The sequence below is a fragment of the Oculina patagonica genome, chromosome 14 (genome assembly GCF_052425735.1).
Source record: "Oculina patagonica isolate OP01 chromosome 14, crgOcupat, whole genome shotgun sequence".
NCBI classification, from domain to species: Eukaryota; Metazoa; Cnidaria; class Anthozoa; order Scleractinia; family Oculinidae; genus Oculina; species Oculina patagonica.
Genome location: NC_135771.1, coordinates 10,373,718 through 10,391,654, shown reverse-complemented (window position 1 = coordinate 10,391,654; position 17,937 = coordinate 10,373,718). Strand labels below are relative to the sequence as shown.

The window sequence follows — 17,937 nt, the reverse complement described above, 5'->3', positions numbered from 1 at the left end:
GCTTAGTGATTGGTTTAAAAAACTCGCGCCACTTTCTCGACCAATCAGAAGTAAAACGTGACACACGCACGTTTGCCTACGCTTTGCGCCATTCTCGTCCCCAGAGCTACTCGTTTAATTTGTGCCGTTACGTTTCGCCGACCACGTGATAAAAGAAACGGAGGCCCTGCGTACGAGAACATGTACCGTAAAAGCTCTGCTTGTGAAGGGGGGATATTTCTTTTTAAGACCTTTGGGAAGGGGGGCTAAATAAATAGGTGGGCTTTTTAACGGGGGTTTTCAGTGGGGGGGCATGGACCCCAGCCTGTCCCGCTTCCCTTCCCCTCTGCGCTCCGCCGCCCCCCCCCCCCCCCCCTCCCTCCCGGGCGCCGCCGCCTCACTGGCTGTCGGGCTCCCCTCCTTCTGTCCTCCGTCTCTCCCGTGTGTCGCCTTGCCCTGCCTACCGTGCTGCTCCGCGTCTCCTCCCCTCGGTGGCGCCCCCCCCTCCGGGGTGGGGGAGGCAGCGGAGGGCGGGGGGCCCCCGCCGCTCCCCGGGGCCCACTCGGCGCATCGGGGGGGGGGGGGGGGCTTAATTCAGCTTTGCCGTATTTGCTTCGAGTTTTCAATGGTTCACGGAATTACGGTCTGTCCAATTTGTAACATTTTCGGGAAATAAAAAACACCTCTGTCTGCAAGACTTTGGCAGTCATTATCCAATTATTTTCCCAATTGGACAGTGCGTAAGTCCTGCGCTACATATTTTTATTAAACAGGTAGTTCTGTTACCCCCAAGAAGAAGTAGACAATTTGAAAAGCCATTTCACATTTTATCTCCTTGTCTTATACAGTATTTGTCTAATTCTTAAAAACCGCGTTTCTACACGGAATAAGTTTGTTTTCTGTCCCATCCGAACGCACAGTAACATTCAAATAAGTATATAGCCAGCAATCTAGCCTTAGAGGCGAAGCAACACTTGAACTTTCAGAAAAAAGTCGCGTTTGATCCACGAATTGAATTTCTTCGTCACAAACGAGCGCGCCTTTCGCGACCCGTGTCAGAAATTTTCACCGTGGCCTGAAACGCGACTTTTTCGTCCAAAATTTTGCGTCGCCTGTCTAAACTAACATGGCTCCGTCAGGTAAAGTGCTCCAAATTGATCGGTTCGATCCTCTACAGTGAAGTGCTATATATAAGAACGAACGTTGTTTGAGTCCTTATAACGGATAGGCACACTCGAAATAGTAAATAATTGATAGCAAAACGCACAATTGTTAGGGCCTGGCCAAGTTTTCAACTTGCGTCCACTTGCGTCTCCGTTTGGCCTGGACTTGCGTGCACTTGCGTTGACTTGCGTTCAATTTGGTCGAGATCAAATATGCACGCAAGTCAACGCAGGTTTTTCACCGTTTGGCCACCCAACACAAGTCAACGCAAGTCTTGCTGTGTACTTCAAGTACTGAGTTGCAGCGCGCATGAACTTGCGTGCACTTGCGACTTAACTTGCGAGTCCGTTTGGCCACCCAACGCAAGTCTGTACCCAAGTTCAACTTCCGACTACTTGCGAGCACTTGCGTTACCGTTTAATTAAAGACCTACACTGGGACCCAAAATCGCCAAGTCGCCTAAAGTCGCCCAAGTCGCTCTAAGTATGATTTTCTGTACATGCTTTATGGTGTACCGGAGATCCCATGTACAGTTCACCTGTCTGGTCCACCATCCTGTCACCTATGCCTGTCGCTCATCGCCTAGTCGCCCATCGCCCGTGACAAAGCTCGCCTAGTCGCCTGTCGCCCATTACGGCGACTGGGTCCCAGTAGGCCTAATTAACCACCTTCGCACGGATTGCTCTCGCGTGTTTTTTAGCGCTTTCACCGTAGAGAATCAAAAAATCTTGCGCCTGGCTCGAAAAGAATGAAAAAGAACTCTTAGTCTTACAGTTTGAAAGGCGATCAGCTAAAAGAAATGAGTTAACTTTCACCTAGAAGTTAATCAAGGTAAGTTATTCGCCGTGTCAAATTTTAAAAAGCTGTGACGTTTTGAGCGTTTGCCCTTCGTCGGAACAAAATGGATCCGTCTTGAAAGGGACTATGCCAAGGATTTTAACAGATTTTTGAACAGGCAAAATTTATATTTGTGTCGTAGGAAACTAAAAAATAATGGTCCATTTTTATTAACACTGAATTGCTCTTTTAGAGCACTAGAACTGGTTAAAAGCGCGTTTGGCTACAAATGGCTCGGATACAAATGGATTGCAATTTGAAAATGTTAGCCAACGTTTTCAAGTTGTTTTCCGCGCGCCTTCAAAAAATTTGATAATCATAGCCAAAGGTTGATTTCTATCCCCAAATAAATTATTTTTTTTTTAGAACAGTTAGACTAAAAATCTTCGAAATCCCCGTGACATAGTCCCTTTGAAGAAAGTTAACACCATGGCTTGGGACAAGAAACCAGATTGGGTTGAAATTATTTCTTGTTTTTCGTGAAATGGTAACGAGATAGTCTTAGCAGATTATACAGATTTTATGGGAAATATTGAAATGAAGAACAATATTAAAAACTACCCGGGTGTTACACCGGCGTTCTTCCACAGAAAAATGAGAAACTCTACAATTCTAACATGAAGTTTGAGATCAAGTAAGTCTTTACCCTCGGTAAGGTTCGCCGGGGGACATAACAGAACGGGGCCGAAACACACTGACAGATTGTGCCCGTCCATTTTGTTTGTGTCCTTCTCAGCAATGACCCGCATGAAATGATTCAACAGATAGACAAGGGTCTCTCTGTTGTTCTGTGGTAACTGGACGAGTAGCTTGGAAATAAAACGCTTCTGTGCGGCTAAGTCCTGATCTTGAACCTGTTCTTTAGCTGCTTTGATCAGCTGCTTTGATAATGATTCTGTAATCAACGGCTCGGGGAGCTCTCGGAGGTAATCTTTCAGAATGCCCGCGATGATGTTAATATCAGGGTAGCTTTCTTCCGACAAATCGACGGCGGTGCTGTCTTCGTCAAATTGCGCCTTTAGCAGTTTCTTCCGTCGGGCGTTCCCGGAAATTCTGTACAGCCCCACAGCCTTAAGTCCTCGCTTCTCAATCTCTTCCACGCAATTGCGTACGATTAATGGCACACTCACTTTCTCGTTTCGCGAGGTCACATTCAGTTGAAAGCCAAACACGCCCGATTTTCTATCGGACGGCGCCCGTTTAAGCAACGTCTTCATCTCAATAAATTCCATTCTCACATGAATCGCGCCTTGTGGATGCATACGAAACACAACATTATGTTGCTGCCCGCATCTCACAAAAGGCGACAGGTTAAAAGACGCTTTAGCCACAGGCTTGTCAAATTCGTGGCTTGACGTGAAGCAAGAAAGGCACACTTCTCGGCCATGTTGGACTTCTACTTCAAAAACTTCATCCCAGGATAAAGTTTTTGATGCTCTCTTGGTACTTGTGAAAGCTTTTCGTTCAAAGTCCACCTCAACAGCACAGAACACTTTCTTTTTCTTTTCCAAGAGCTTCTTATCCGCGAAAGGCAAGTGCGTGGCTTTGATGATGTACAAAGACACCATACCCGAGACTGCGTGTGACGACAAAAGGTTATGTCCACTATAGTCATCCGGGAATATCAAGAACCCAGGTTCTGCCTCACTTCTGAGACGGTCACTGTCAGTCAAATCCTGCGAAGCGACCTGATTGGTCAAGGTCTTGTCACTTATGGAATTCATGCTGGCTCGTCTTCTGTAGAGTTTTCGGAGAAAATTTTGAGTTCTCATGGGATGGCGAAGTTGAGAGCTTGGATTTAGTAGTTTCCTCCTGAACCGGCATTAAAAGTTTCAAATTCGGTTGTGACGAACGACTTGTAAGCCTTTTAGGAGGCTGCAGCCCGCCAGAGGCGTACGAATGTAGCAGCATAGAGTGTCTCTGCTGCTCCAAGATGTCGTCTCGATGTGATTCGCTCTTGCGCGTAGGCCGTTTGGGTGACGATGGGATTTTATAAGACTCGTTCCTTTCTCCGTCTTTGCTCTTTTCTGCTGCATCGCTGCTATCTGAATGGGTTTTCAAGGCAAATGCGCCAAAAATTTGGCTCAGCGATAAACCTGACTCTTTTCTCGAGGGCGAGGGCGCTGGTGATTTTTCATCCATCGTATCACTGTCCACCGATCCAGTCCAACTGTTCCTATTTGGCCTTCCACTCTCTGGACTTTCACCTGTGGACGAGCTTGTTTGCCGACTGTTGGCCACTTCGGCTTTATGCGGGGCAACCGGGGAAGGCGGGGGTGTCGGAAGCATTCGGCGGCTCCTAGGCTCCACTGGGAGGTTTAGCAGTGGTTTGGGAGACGTGGGTGAAACGCTGTCACTACGAATAGTGCGCGTGGGGTCTGCAGGCACAGACGGAAGTCTTCGTCTTGCCTTCGGACTGCCTCCGGGAGAGCCCGGAGGGCTTCGTGAATACATCGCCGCAGAAGAAATCTTTAAGGAGTCCTCGTTGGAAATACTGTTCTTCGCAACAGGAGTTGTAACAGCAAAATCGTCAGGATCATCAAAAATCAAATTGACTGAGGTAACAGGCGTTAAGGTGCTTGACTTTCGACCGGCGTTTGGAGGTGGCCTATTTGACAAAACTATACTGTCAGCCGACGCTTTTCTCATCTGTGGACTCTCGGCTTTACTGAAGTCCTTCTGTTTGAACAGATTGCTCGTTGAATTGCGAGAGTCTTCGGAAGATAATGTGCAGTTGCCTTCGCCTTGCTCGAAATTTCTCTTGCTCTTCTTTGATCGACTGTTTTGCGCACGAATCGCGTTAATAAGATCTTCAATGGTCGACGAGTCTTCGGAATGAACTGTTGATTTTAAAACTCCGTCCTGCTGCTCATTTGCATTATTGTCCACTTTAACATTTTCCGCTTCTGTTTGCAGAGTTTGTTTACCTTTGTTGCTGGGTTCTTTATAATCATTTGCCCGAGACTGCTTACCTTTGATTTTTAAAGCCTTTGATGTCGCTTTCTCTGCCTTTTTCTGCGTATTAGTTGCTAGAGAGCCGTATGAATCTCCCTCGAACGCACTCTGCTTGATTAAGAACGCATTTATCCGAATGGTCAAAATCAATTTTCGAGGAGTTTGAATCATACGCACTACATCGTCCAAGTTGAAGCCTTCGATGTCGACGTAATTCACGGCAATGATTTCATCTCCAACTTTGAGCAGTCCATTCGCGTCAACAAAACTCCCCTGCGTCACACGTGAAACAAATATTCCGTGTTTTTTAAATCCTCCATCACCTTGTCGAATAAAAAACCCTAGCGGTGACGCAGAATTTTTAACAATCACTACACTGCGAATAATAAACCTTCCTGACTCATCCAAGCGATCGTCATCTTTCACTTTGACACCGTGGCTCGACAATTCGCCGGTAAAATCTGCTGCCAGCTTATCTCCCGTTCGATGCGAAATTTTCCTGCTCGATGTTGAGTCTGTTTGGATTGTACTGATGTCGTCTTCATAATTGTCTACCGCTTGTATTTTTGCGATTATATCAGGAGTCAATGCCCTTTGTGCCATGTTTTGTTGTGTCCTTGTATCCATTTCATTTGCGAGCGATGATTTCGTTGCCGTAGGGCGCTCATCGAAACTAAACTCGATTTCGCTCAAGTCGTTTGACACTGTTGACACGTTTGTACTCCATAAATTTCCATTCTTTTGCGTCAATGCATTTGCCTCCCACATCTGAACAATTAAACGAAGCAATATAAAACTTCACCTAAAGGTCATGTTGGTTGATTGAAACAATCAAAGCGCGGAAACCGCACTCGCCGCTGTGAAAGTAAATCCACTCTCCATCGCGAAACCCACAAATGTATTTAGCTAAGAGAACAACGTGTTGGCTTCAATTCGTCTCAAGGACTTCCAATATCGCTTTGTGAGAAGCCAATTTCTACTTAAAAGCCCCCACGGGATTAAACTTCGCACCTAGAGTGTGTACATAACCACTGAGAACAGCCCAGCCTAACGTTTATATTGTAGCCGCATAATTATAAAAAATTTGCATTGCGTCGCGAAAACTTTTGGCATCTGAAAGTTAAGCGAGATTATTGACCGCTCATCCGGTCCATAAACAGGAAGTATTAATTCAATTTTTAGCTAATACTCTATTTTTCTGTGTCTGAAACGGTATTAAAAGAAAATACTTATCCAAAATGATCTCTTAAAATGGCTGATTTCAATATAATACCCTGCAGTCAGTCAGTAAACAAATAATATCAGACCTGCCTTGCGTATACAATAGATTTCAAAACAATTTACTGGGTAAAACAACAGGCATATAAAACCGTATGGCCACTTAATATGCTAAATTGTGTTTATAAAATAAACGAAAAAAAAACTTGTGTTGTTTGTGAATTAGATTATTGGATTTTAAAAGTCGACCGTCCTTTTAGAAGAGTAATGCAAAAAATAAACAACATTTTTCTAATATTGCTCTTTTTTTAAAATACTCAAAATTTGTGATGTTTTCATTTCTTTCAAGTAGTCCAGTTCTTTCTATTTGTTATTGTTCAAAGTCGACATTTTTGGTTATAATCTTTGCAAGCAGGCAAAAGAACAAGACCAGATAAACGTCTTTATATAGTTGGAAAAACTAAACAAAATATGTATCACCTATACTACCATCGTCAATGCGACTCCCCGAAAAATAATATCAAAACCTGAATAACTCGTTACCCCCCTGCTCATTACGTTTCCTTTCAAACTGTTCAGAGTACGGTCAAAAGTCTAAATTCCAATATTAAATATCACTGTTTAAAAAATGTCGGGTTTTTATAACAAAAAATCAGTTGGTTAAAGCAAACAATAAATTTGGAAGAAAGAGCTGGTTTCTTTAATTTACTGAAGGAATCAAACAAGCAGATACATTAGGTTTGAATGTGTGAATTTATTTAAAAAAAAACCCTACATGAATACATGTGATCTATACGTCGGATTTTTTTAAATTCCTGTAATTTGATGTATATATTCAGTTGTCCGGGTGCTTCGTATACTTGTAAAGAACGAATCGCCACCTTTGGAATTGCATGTATTGTAAAATGTAACTAAAGTTTCAATTTTTACATTTTAAACATTACATTATATAATCACAAGTGGAATTATTTCAGCATCACTGATTTTTAATTTTTTTTTAAAGCGGTTAAGCTTATTAACTAAACATTTAGCTGGTTAGGTGAAGGTTGTTTCTGGCTTTGCTAATATATAAACGAATGGTATCAAGTTGCAACTCCACGTACGTAACATGGACGATGTTTTATATTGCTCACTTTTTCATAGAAATTAATAAATGTTGCGAGGTTCCGTAAAAAAAAAGAAACAAAGCACCGAAAAAAAATTAGTTGTTTCGGTTTTTTTGGTTGCGTGCGTTTTTCGCTACCTTCCCTCTAAAATTTATTACATACGAATTGCTTGCACTTTACTATACAAACATGTCAATGCTAAAAGCACTTTATCAGTATCGCAAATAATGCTAATAGGACTGAGTGGAGTCCAATTCGGTCTGTCATGTGTCATACCAGTGACTAACAAAATTGGACGTTCGAGAAGTCACGAGTACGCATTTAATATCAAAACAGAATTGGACGTCACCACGCACTAATACCATTTGATCGCAACTACAAAAATTGAGGAAAAATACCTGTCGCTTTAAATGCATTAGAATAGAAACCCATTTAAGTGCACAGCGCGCAAATGACGCGTACTGTCCAATTACCCGGCAGAAAAACCAATCACACCCGAGAATTTTGTTATGGTTTTGATTATTAAATGATTATATTAGTACAATGTATGATATGTAGTATTATACAATGAACGAGCTTACAGGAAAATTTCTAACTTCTTTTCTACTGGGAGTTCTTATCTGAAACAGTTGTTCATCAAACACTGGTATTGCACGGCAGTTTTGTTAATGGACCTCTGTGTACATTTCACGCGGTTTCGTTCCACGGCGCGGTCGTGGTCTGGGCACTGATGCGTTGTGTTTCGGCGATTTCCTCAGCGCGTGGTATTTCCACGCCTCGGATATCTGTTTGATCTGAAATTAACCAACAATTTTGAGATTTAGGCGGTGAAACTTAGGAAACGCACGCACGAGAGGCCTGTTACCCAAAAAAGAACCTTCTGAGTACTACATACACTCCAAATAGTTATTATTGGGAAATTATTCTGATAGTTGAAGCAATTCTCCCTGACTAGCACTGTAAGAAATGTATGGAGACAAGTAAGAAAAATTTTCATGTTGACCATAAGGCTTAAAGTACAGTAATGTACGAAACACAAGAGAGTGTTTCATCACATTTCCAAACACTGAGAGAGTTGAGAGAGAGTTGTTTGGAAATGTGATGACCTGTCTCGAGTGTTTGATACATCTTCTTGAGCGAACTTAAACTACATAGAAATAAAATCGTAAATATGTATGCTAATTAAGATCACATATCCAAACCACCGTTTTCTACATTGTTTTAACATGATGAATTATAAATGAGTTTGAGAAGGGTTTATACAGACGTCGTTGTACCAATCATTGTGGAATTCTAGTATCCAGGATTAACACTGTAATATTTATAATTCGACTTACTGGAATCATTTTGTCCTTTTCATTGTCAAGCTCTACTTGTTTTAGTTCCTCAGGTGTTAACAGCGCAAGCCTGACATGTTTGATTACATTCTGTGCCACCTCAGCAACTGACTTTCCAAGAACCACCTTAAAAAGAAAAAAAAATACAAATGAGATCCTTAATAAACTTATCTCCAAAACACCAATTTGAATGGACAAATCTTTCAGGAGGTTGCCTGCAACAGAAAAGAGTCAGATCCAGGGTTTCAATGCAAGTTTGCAACAAGCTAAGGAAAAAGAAGTCAGAGCTTGTTGGCTCATTAAGTTCCAGGGCTTTACTCTGACTAGTTTCTGTAACAAGAAACAACTAGGAGTGTTGATACCCCCCCCCCCCCTCCCCAGATGACCATTGCAGGTCATTGCCCTAACAGTTGGCCACACCTATTTTCCACACAGAAAAAGGGCTAAACCCAAAACGTCAGTGTTTACCTTAAAAATAAAATCGATTCTGTTTAACAAGGGTTGCCTGTAACAGTCTTACGACTGGCAAACATGTGGCCCTCAAATTCCCGATCAAAGTGAAATTTAGAAGTGTTGGTTTTTCTGGAAGAAGGAAAACTGGAGAACCCACAGAAAAACCCTTGGAGCAGGGACGAGAACTAACAACAAACTATGCCGGGTCCAAGAATCGAACCTGGGCCACATTAGTGGGAGGTGAGGGCCATTACTGCTGCACTAATTCCCTGCTCCCCTCGTACATGTATCTAGTTATTTGACACTTAAAATTAATTTTTCAACCTTGTGCCTTACTTATTTCACAAGTGCCATCCATCACATGAGTTCCATCTCAAGTATTCTGCTTTCCTAACAATTCTCTGCTACCTACTTGAGCTATTTATATTCAAGGGTGGAGAAAGGCATTCTGAGAGTAAATTGTATTGCCCAAGAACACAACATAATGACCCTGGCCATGGCCAGAGGTTGATTTCTTAAAGGTCCCAAAAAATTTCCAGAGCTCTTTTCGGGCCTTAAACTGAACATGGAGGGAATCAAGGGAAGGAAAAAGGGAAGTTAAGGAGACAATCTCATCCCAGAGCCTGCAATCCTTCTGGTCTGCGCCAGGGATTGGGACCTCTTTGCTAGTCTGAAAGCCCACCAAAAAGACAGCACAATCTGATTGGCTGTTGAAAACAGCCAATCAGGAACCAGAGCCATTGAGCTAAGTTCCGACCGCTGGTAAGGGAGGACACAGGCTCTGCAAACAAGATTGTTTTCCTTTTTCCTCCTTCCTATCACCCCTTGGGCTGGCACCTGCATTTCCCCCCTTCCTAGTCTCATGTTCTCGAATGATGACTGAGGACAAGTTAGGTTCCTAAGACAAGATGACACCATGAACAGATATAAATTAACTAATAAAACAAATCTTACAGAATTAACTGTGGCCCATTCCCTCACTGCTGCAAGGATTTCCACCTCATCCATCATGAGTTTGTCACTTTGCAGCAGTAGTGCCAAGGCCTCCTCAGACAGTTCATGAAATCCTTTTGTTCTGAAGACATTCTCTGTGTTTTCTTCAATGAAATCCAAACAGCGTTCTCTCAGTTCTTCCTGTCCATAGGTAACAGCGATCTGAATGGACAAGGATAAAGTCGTTGGCACTATTTTGCCTTTCACACGGTAAAACATTTATTCCCACTTAGCATAACCACACTGGCTGACTATTGGTAATCGCGCAATCTGATTGGCTACACAGGTGCCATCTATTGATCGGTAGATGGTTCTCAGAGCGCACGCTTAGTTTTCACTAAATTTTATTAATCAAAACCTTAAATAAATCAATTCTAGCAATATTCTGAGTTAAATGGATCGGTCAGTGGGTTATGCTAAAAGAATAAGACGGCTCACTCTCAATTTCTATCGACTTTGATAGTTGGCTCAGGGCTTCGCTCCCTACCAACTATCTTACCTGCGATCAGGCATTATTTTTCTTGTCGGTGTAGTCAACGGAAAACAGGTTACCGACTATCAGCCGATAGAAACCTCAAGCTCACCGTCTAATTGTTAAATAGACTGTTTCAGACTATAAAGCTGGTTCACACTAGCAACATAACAAAGTGGACATAATGACATTTCATTTTTTTTGCATAAATATGCTTATGTCATTAAGTTCTTCTTGCTATGTTGTCATGTCGTGTTGTTGTCACTGGTGACATAAAACATCAACACAAGGTGTTTTTTGCATTTGTGTGACCTGCCTTTATGTTGCTAGTGTGAACCAGGCCTAGGATTGTGGAGAAAATGTGTTCTGGCTCCATTTAATTACCCATTTAAAGTTAAGGAATAGATAAGAACCTCTGTTTGTACATCCTTATACTCTGATTTAAAGATTGTAGCCTTGTCACTGCGCTTCTGAGATGGCATAGGGAGAAACTGAGCCACAAGCAAGGGCATGCTGGGATCTTTTTCAGATTGTGTGGTTCCAGAAAATATCCATACTCCCCCCACAGAAGGGATTGGAAATTCCGGGGAGGAGGGGGAATCACAAACTCCAAAACTTTAAAGCAATGTATGAAGCTAAATTGGAATTTCCAGATGGGTGGGGGGTCATAGGGCCCCAGGGGGGGTACTTCGAATTGTAAATGACAGGGATGATCGAATGGCGGCAAAACTCAGTACCCAAAAAAATCCCTAAGTCTTCCGACATTACCCAAAAAAATCCCTGGACCAAAAATAACCCCCCAAAAAATCCCTTGTCAAATTACCCCTAAATTGCCAGGAGGGGCAATAATATAACACAAAGAAAACCATAAAAAATTGAACTCTCTTGTTTGTTTATTCATCACACCATTAATACGCGAAGGCCGCGCCAAGTCACTTAAGTTCGTTTTTAATACCCCCAAAAAATATTTAAATCAAGTCACCCAAAAAAATACGTGCCAAATTTTCCAACCCAAAAAAATCCCGGAATCGAAAATTTCAAACCCAAAAAAATCCTTTGATCATCCCCGTCATTTACAAGCCGGAGTACCCCCCTGGGCATAGGGCAAATCTTTTCTGTGGGGGGGGGGGGTATGGATATTTTTCTGGAACCACACATTTTAAAAGACATACATGTAGACACAGGTTTTATTTCTTTTTTACTATAAAAATTAGCGAAAATAATAAGGCTATGACGTGTCAAAGTCATTCTTGACTCCATTATCAACTCGACTGTTATTTTTCTTTCTACTTGATAAAGGAGTCAAGATGACTTAGAAACGTCATAGCCTAATTTCACTAATTTTTATAGTAAATTGTATATCGATATGTTCTCTTATTAGAATTCAAAAGTACCCACTATTCTACAATCACAAACCTGCATTGCTTCTGATGCTGTCTCTACTGCAAGAGTTTCACCAATGAATTGCTCACAAATCTGCAAGAAAAAATAATCCATCATGAATGTAACATTAAATGGTCTAATTAGATAAAATAACGCAGTATACAGGCAAAACTAATACATAAATTATTTTAATATTGTATTCTAACTACATGTATATGAAAATTGAATTTGATAGCATGAACATGCATGCACCTTTTGCAGTTGTTCCAAATTGTACTCCATGGCTGAACCCATGACTTCCATAACCTGAAAAGAAGTTTAATATAATTTTATATTTACGTATATTTAGTATTTTTCTTGTATGTCCTTGAAGTCCTTTTTGAAAACCACCTATGTGCGAAAAAGTCTCCTCATTAAGATTATTATTAAGTATCAATAAAGTGTGTTTTATGTTTTGTGATAGGCAGCCACATGAACAGTGTGAGGATCTTTTTATGTCTTCATTAAACTCCCAGCAAAAGTTATTATGATGAAAACCAAATGGGGGAAGGGGGGGGGGGGTTCTTCCTATTATGGACTATATGAGAAGGCTCTCTGCTTTAAAACAGTACCTTTTCCAGGCGCGAGGTATATAAAAGGGTAGGAATTACACAATTTGAAGTATAGAATAGGGTGGGAAAAACTGTTATTTTCTAGATGTTTATAATAGCCTTTCAAAATATCTCAGTCTAAGGGTATAGAAAAGGGATGCGCTGTTTCTACTGCAGGTATATGAAGGGGCTACATTTTCAGTACAAAAAAAAATGGTATCATAAAACTCCAGAGAACCAAAATGCCTGGAAGAACACAGTGCACAGATCCTACAACTATGTATTAACTAAAGACGTTTTCCACTGAACATTCAAGAAATAAAATAAAAAATAAAGTTACTTAAAGGAAATCATAGCATGGTAACAGTTTGAAAACAGTTAAGAAAAACTTAGTGAAACTGAAGTTCTCAAGCTGACCCCATGAGAGAAAAATGAATTTGAAGTTATCCAAATTTTTTTAATTTAAAACAGATGTTTCACGTCAGTTCAAACCAAAAAAGGCACATTTTTTTACAGCATTTTTACACGGTTTGACATGAAACTTTCTCAAGCATGCTTTCGAATTCAATCACAGGGTCACTAAGAGAACTGAATTATAGTGAGATGTTTCAATTGGTGAGAAGATTTTTGGTAATTAATTCTTGCACTTAATTACTGAATCTCTCAGCAGAATCTATGTTACTTAATATCCATTCCTATAGACAAGAGATCAGCATAATATAATCAGCAATTAAAATACTTTCAAAAGAACATTTCAACTTACATTCTTGCTGTTCAGAGTGCATGTATTAGTGTAAAGAAATTCCAACATCGACATAAAGATTTCTGGTGTAACATCTGCTAGCACTAGTGGTACATCCTGCTGATCACCTTTTAATCGGACATTGTCTTTCTGATCTGACAGCATTGCCTTGAAAACTTCACACCTGTAATGTTTATATTAAAAAATCATCCTTTGAGTTGTTTCATTATCTGAGCTACAAAAGATGGTGTTTGTTGAAATTCTCTAAGTATCTGAAAATTAGGGAACTTGTGTGTAGATCTGCACTAAGTCTCTATTGGCTGTTATTAACATTTAGGTGTGATTTTCAACCAAACTGAGACACTAAAACTCAATTGAACTTATGAGTTTGAATTTGAGCTCAATCAAAGCAGATCATTGGCTTTCATCACAAGTACATTAAACTATACATTACAACTAGTAATAATCAGAGATTAGAGGAGTGCATTCGACCAAAGATACATGTAGGTACCCAAGATAAGGCTAGCAAACGTCATCCGAGTTACACGACTGTTGATAACGTCATACAAATGTAAAACGACCGCGCGTGCAACATCAGTATAGACTACTAGTAGTCTCTCTTTTCTCTTAGGTCTCTTAGGGTCGGAGCGCGCGGTTATATCATATCAGGAACGCGAGCAAACTGGTTGAACTGGCGGGTGGAAGAGAAGGGGCTTGGGGTGAGACGAGAAAAGACAGACTACGGACTCTTTTGGGATTTTTGAGGATATCCGTCAGCTCTCCGTTGGTCCAGCAACGGAGTTGCTGATTGGTCAGTTCATACCAAATTACGTAACTTTCGCGAGAAGCAAAGGTTGCAAAATAGCATAGCACAAAAATTAACCTCGGCTGCCTACTGGTTTTGGGAAAACTGCAATCCTCCAGTTGTGAGAATACACGAAGGAGAATTTGCGTCTGTCTTAATCATGTGGTCATCGAAAAGCAGCTACAAGCATCGTCGTGTGGATTAAATCAAGGATTTCAAAGCGCAAAGCTTACGAATGCTCTCGCCATCAACTGCCGTTCCTTGTGCACGTGCTGCTTATTGATTATTGCAAATATCCTTTTTCGCAAACCAAAAGATAGATTTCACGATTTAGATTGTCCAGCTTTACCACGAAATTAATAAGAAGACCTCAAGTGGTGCTTGCTTATATTGAAGGAATTCAGGCGCTCTTTGGAAAGGATTTTGTAAAACAAAAAACTATGCTGACGCAAACACGTACACTCCGTTACGCCATTCGCGCGCGCAGCCTACGAATATAGTTTCTCTATAAATGTTACCAGTAAAACTCTATTGTAAAACAAATAAAATAGCCTTGAACGTGAAAATAACTCCGAAGCGAAGATCTTGGACTGCAGTCGAGTATGTGCAAAGTTGCATTAAAGAAGCGGAGCACTGTCAGCCATTCTGTTTCGTGAAAGTTTATTGCCGCAGCCGGCTCTAGACTCCAGTGAACGCTGGAAGCACATGTTGAAATCTCCATCGCCCACGGAGAATCTAAAGTTTGCCATGATACATACATACAAATTTTATTAACCCATCCCTGATGAGGCTTTTCAGAGTTAAAGATGCAAATATACTATGAATATAATAAAAATAAAAATTAATTAACATAAGAATTCCGTTAAAAGTAGGTTACGTTAAAAGTAGGTTCTTAAGTCGGTTACCAAGGTTACTCCCGCGAGAACCAAGTTGATTGACAGGAAGCCCGTATCCTCAAAAAGTATACAAGAGTCCGCAGTCTGTTTTTCCTCGATCGTGCGATCCGATCGCGCGCGCACTCTTGTCTCGCCCCAATCCTTCCTTGCGCGTCTTAAACCCTCCCTAGCCTCGCATTCCCTTACTTAATTTCGAGAGAAAAACAGACTGCAAGCAGTCTAACATCAGTAAAGCGCGCATCCAACATCACTTGAAACTATCAGAGACACAATCTCAATCCAACAGTTCACGAGGCAGCACAGCAATTTTTTTTACTACTGTTAAAAGGAGGACTGCCGAAATGTTTATTTTTCAGCACAACTTACAGGGCAAACTCGAAAAACGCAAACCGAAGAAGATCGTTAGAAGGAATCAACCTCATTCCCAGGGTCTCTCACAAAGAAACTACGAAGTCATTAATTAGCCAACCTGCCACATACCAAGATACATAGAACAAACATAAAACGACTTTCACAGGACAGCCACGGGACCACACGCCACCACAAGATTAGGATTTTTTCTCCTACCGTCGAACACAAAATTAATTGTTTACAGCCTAGCGTTATCGGCTTCATGAATTGTTTTTGCGCATGCTGTCTTTGTTGATGTTGCTGTGACGCAACTTATGCTTTCTTATGTCTAATCACATGAGATCGAGGCCAACTTGCCATACATAATACGGCACATAGAATCACTTTCGCTTGTGCGTTCACAGGACAACCACGGGGCCACAGGCCACCGCAAGATAAGGATGCGTTCTTCTACCATCGAACGCAATCATGTACAACTCCTTGTTATAAAAGTTGCATGCTATAGAAAGTTATTCACTTGTCCTGATTCAGTTAATGACCAGCACTCTCTCCATGTGTATAGCATAATTATTGTATTTCTCTTAAGCAAAGTTCTGAAAGTTAGTATACGTAATTGGACTACATGCTGTCCAATTTGGAAATAATTTGATGAAAAAAAATTCCGAGGACAGCCAAAATTGGACGAGGCCATAGGCCGAGTCCCATTTGGCTGTCATAGGAATTTTTTTGAATCAAATTATTTCCAAATTGGACAAGCATGTAGTCCGGTTACATATTAATTATATAGCTTGTAGTCAGTCAATCCAGCGTAAACAATAAACTTATGTCCATAACGGGAAAAGCATTCAACAATAGTAGGCATAACACAGCACAGGCAACTCATTCAAAGCATTAATTGTCTTCACAAATAAAACTTAAACAAAACTGTGCAATTTTATTCACCTGAGTTTGCGAAGCTTGCTACAAAGTGAGTGAAAACACTGCATCAATCAATGAAAGTCGTACACAAAGTGTCCGAAGAGCGTTACAACTTCTTGAATCTGACATACTCCTTTCCACTATCTCGTTCGTTCTTCATCGCCGTCTTTTCTTTTCGAATTTCAGCAAAAAACGACAAAGAATTGCATCTAGCTCATAGCGATGAATATCTGACAGATTTCTTGCTTCGCTTCGCTGCACTTAAGCTTACGTTCACCCAAGTTTTGTACTATTGGAGGTGTTTTGCTCTTGGTTTTTGCTTCTTAGTGTAGCTAGCTCCACTTCTGACAACATAGAAAATTTCTCTTTGTTGTAACTATTGCTGAAAAGCTCCAAAAGAATGGAAAAACGTAGCAAACTTGCCTTAGAAAATTCCGCCATTGTTGACTAACAATGCGACAAGTTTACAGGGCTGTAGCTATGCTTTGTGCTAATTGGCTAATATCCGTCACATGTTGTTTTTTCTTCGATTTGATTGGCTGAGACAAAACTGTCCAATTTTTCTTAAATTGGACAGTTTGTGCATTTTACCTGAAAGTCCTAATTGAAACTATCCAAATTTAATCCCAAATTGGACAGTTCTCAGAAATTAAGGAAAAATAGCTGCGCTGACAATATAGGATTTACTGACAGCTATATAATTAGTATATTTAATCAATCTTACCTTGCCATAAGAATTGCTTTATTAGCACGGATCACTTTTCTGTTAGGTCCCACAATGAACTTAACATCGCTGTAGTAATCAATTGATAGAAACCAAGTTATATTTTTGGTTGTGGATGTATAGAAGCCATGGTTATACCACCCCAGGTAACCATGATTTCTACAGAATAATTTTTCCTTAGCAAAATTAGCTAGGGATTCAGTTTACCCAGACAAATGAAAGGAGGAACACGAAGTTCTTAATTTTTCTTTCTTTTTTCATTCTAATATTTTTCATTTTTGTTTGATTTTCTCCTCTTTGGCTGCCTGTGCCTTTTTTCTTGCTTCTTGATAGAAAATAGAAATAAAGAGAATGGAAACTGTAATCTTCTCTGGCCTTAAAATGTAAGATATTGATAAGCTTAATGCTGTGGCGAGATTGCTTCCAAAAGAAAAACTAGCAACCGATCACGACATTGAAAAGACTCCTTGTAAACGAACCCTAAGCAACAAGCCTTCGATTGTTTCCTACAAATTATGATAAACAATGAAAAACATTTCACGGGTAGGCACCAAAATGTGTAATTGTTTGCACAAATAAAGCGATCTTGTTTAGCGTGATCGATCGTTCCAAACCTGAACTCTTTCTTGTCAATGATTCCTCTCATATCGTCAGCGAATGCCCAAGGGCATCCAGGAATTGTGCGTTCTTGTGCCATTGTAAATTGGAATGAAGAAGAACTAGACAGCTCACATTTTGATTAAATGTTCTCGAAAAAACTGTTGTTATTTGCTAAATCAAAATCCCGCGTTTTACATTTTCTGCTAGGCGACAATCAACAACACCCTCCTGGAGGCTGGGAACGATACAATGTAAGACATCGTGTAAGCGACATGAAATATGTCATGTCCACACTGAAGAGGGCCAAGCCGCCATTACCCAGCCGCCAAGGGGGATGGCGAACGTTTTGGAAACGTACATTTTGGAAGGAGGCGGGGAACCATAGTTAGTAGAGGGGGAACGGAGGGTCTTTTT

General features: G+C 40.8%; 1 protein-coding gene and 1 pseudogene across 2 annotated transcripts; both read right to left on the bottom strand.

The window, feature by feature from the left end:
• Positions 1-792: 792 nt before the first annotated feature.
• Positions 793-5,986, bottom strand: LOC144637450 (uncharacterized; annotated as a pseudogene). Its single transcript, XR_013567726.1, has 2 exons — positions 1,812-5,986; positions 793-1,572 (listed from the first exon to the last, which is right to left on the bottom strand). The product of XR_013567726.1 is annotated as an uncharacterized LOC144637450 (transcript).
• An 882-nt stretch (positions 5,987-6,868) lies between these two features.
• LOC144637686 (BTB/POZ domain-containing protein 19-like) lies at positions 6,869-17,753 on the bottom strand. The gene is made up of 8 exons (XM_078496757.1): positions 17,538-17,753; positions 16,924-16,992; positions 13,251-13,413; positions 12,150-12,203; positions 11,931-11,990; positions 10,004-10,204; positions 8,597-8,722; positions 6,869-8,053 (listed from the first exon to the last, which is right to left on the bottom strand). Exons 1-8 carry the CDS (start codon positions 17,618-17,620, stop codon positions 7,925-7,927), a joined length of 885 nt encoding a protein of 294 aa, XP_078352883.1. The 5' UTR covers positions 17,621-17,753; the 3' UTR covers positions 6,869-7,924.
• Between the last annotated feature and the right edge of the window lie 184 nt (positions 17,754-17,937).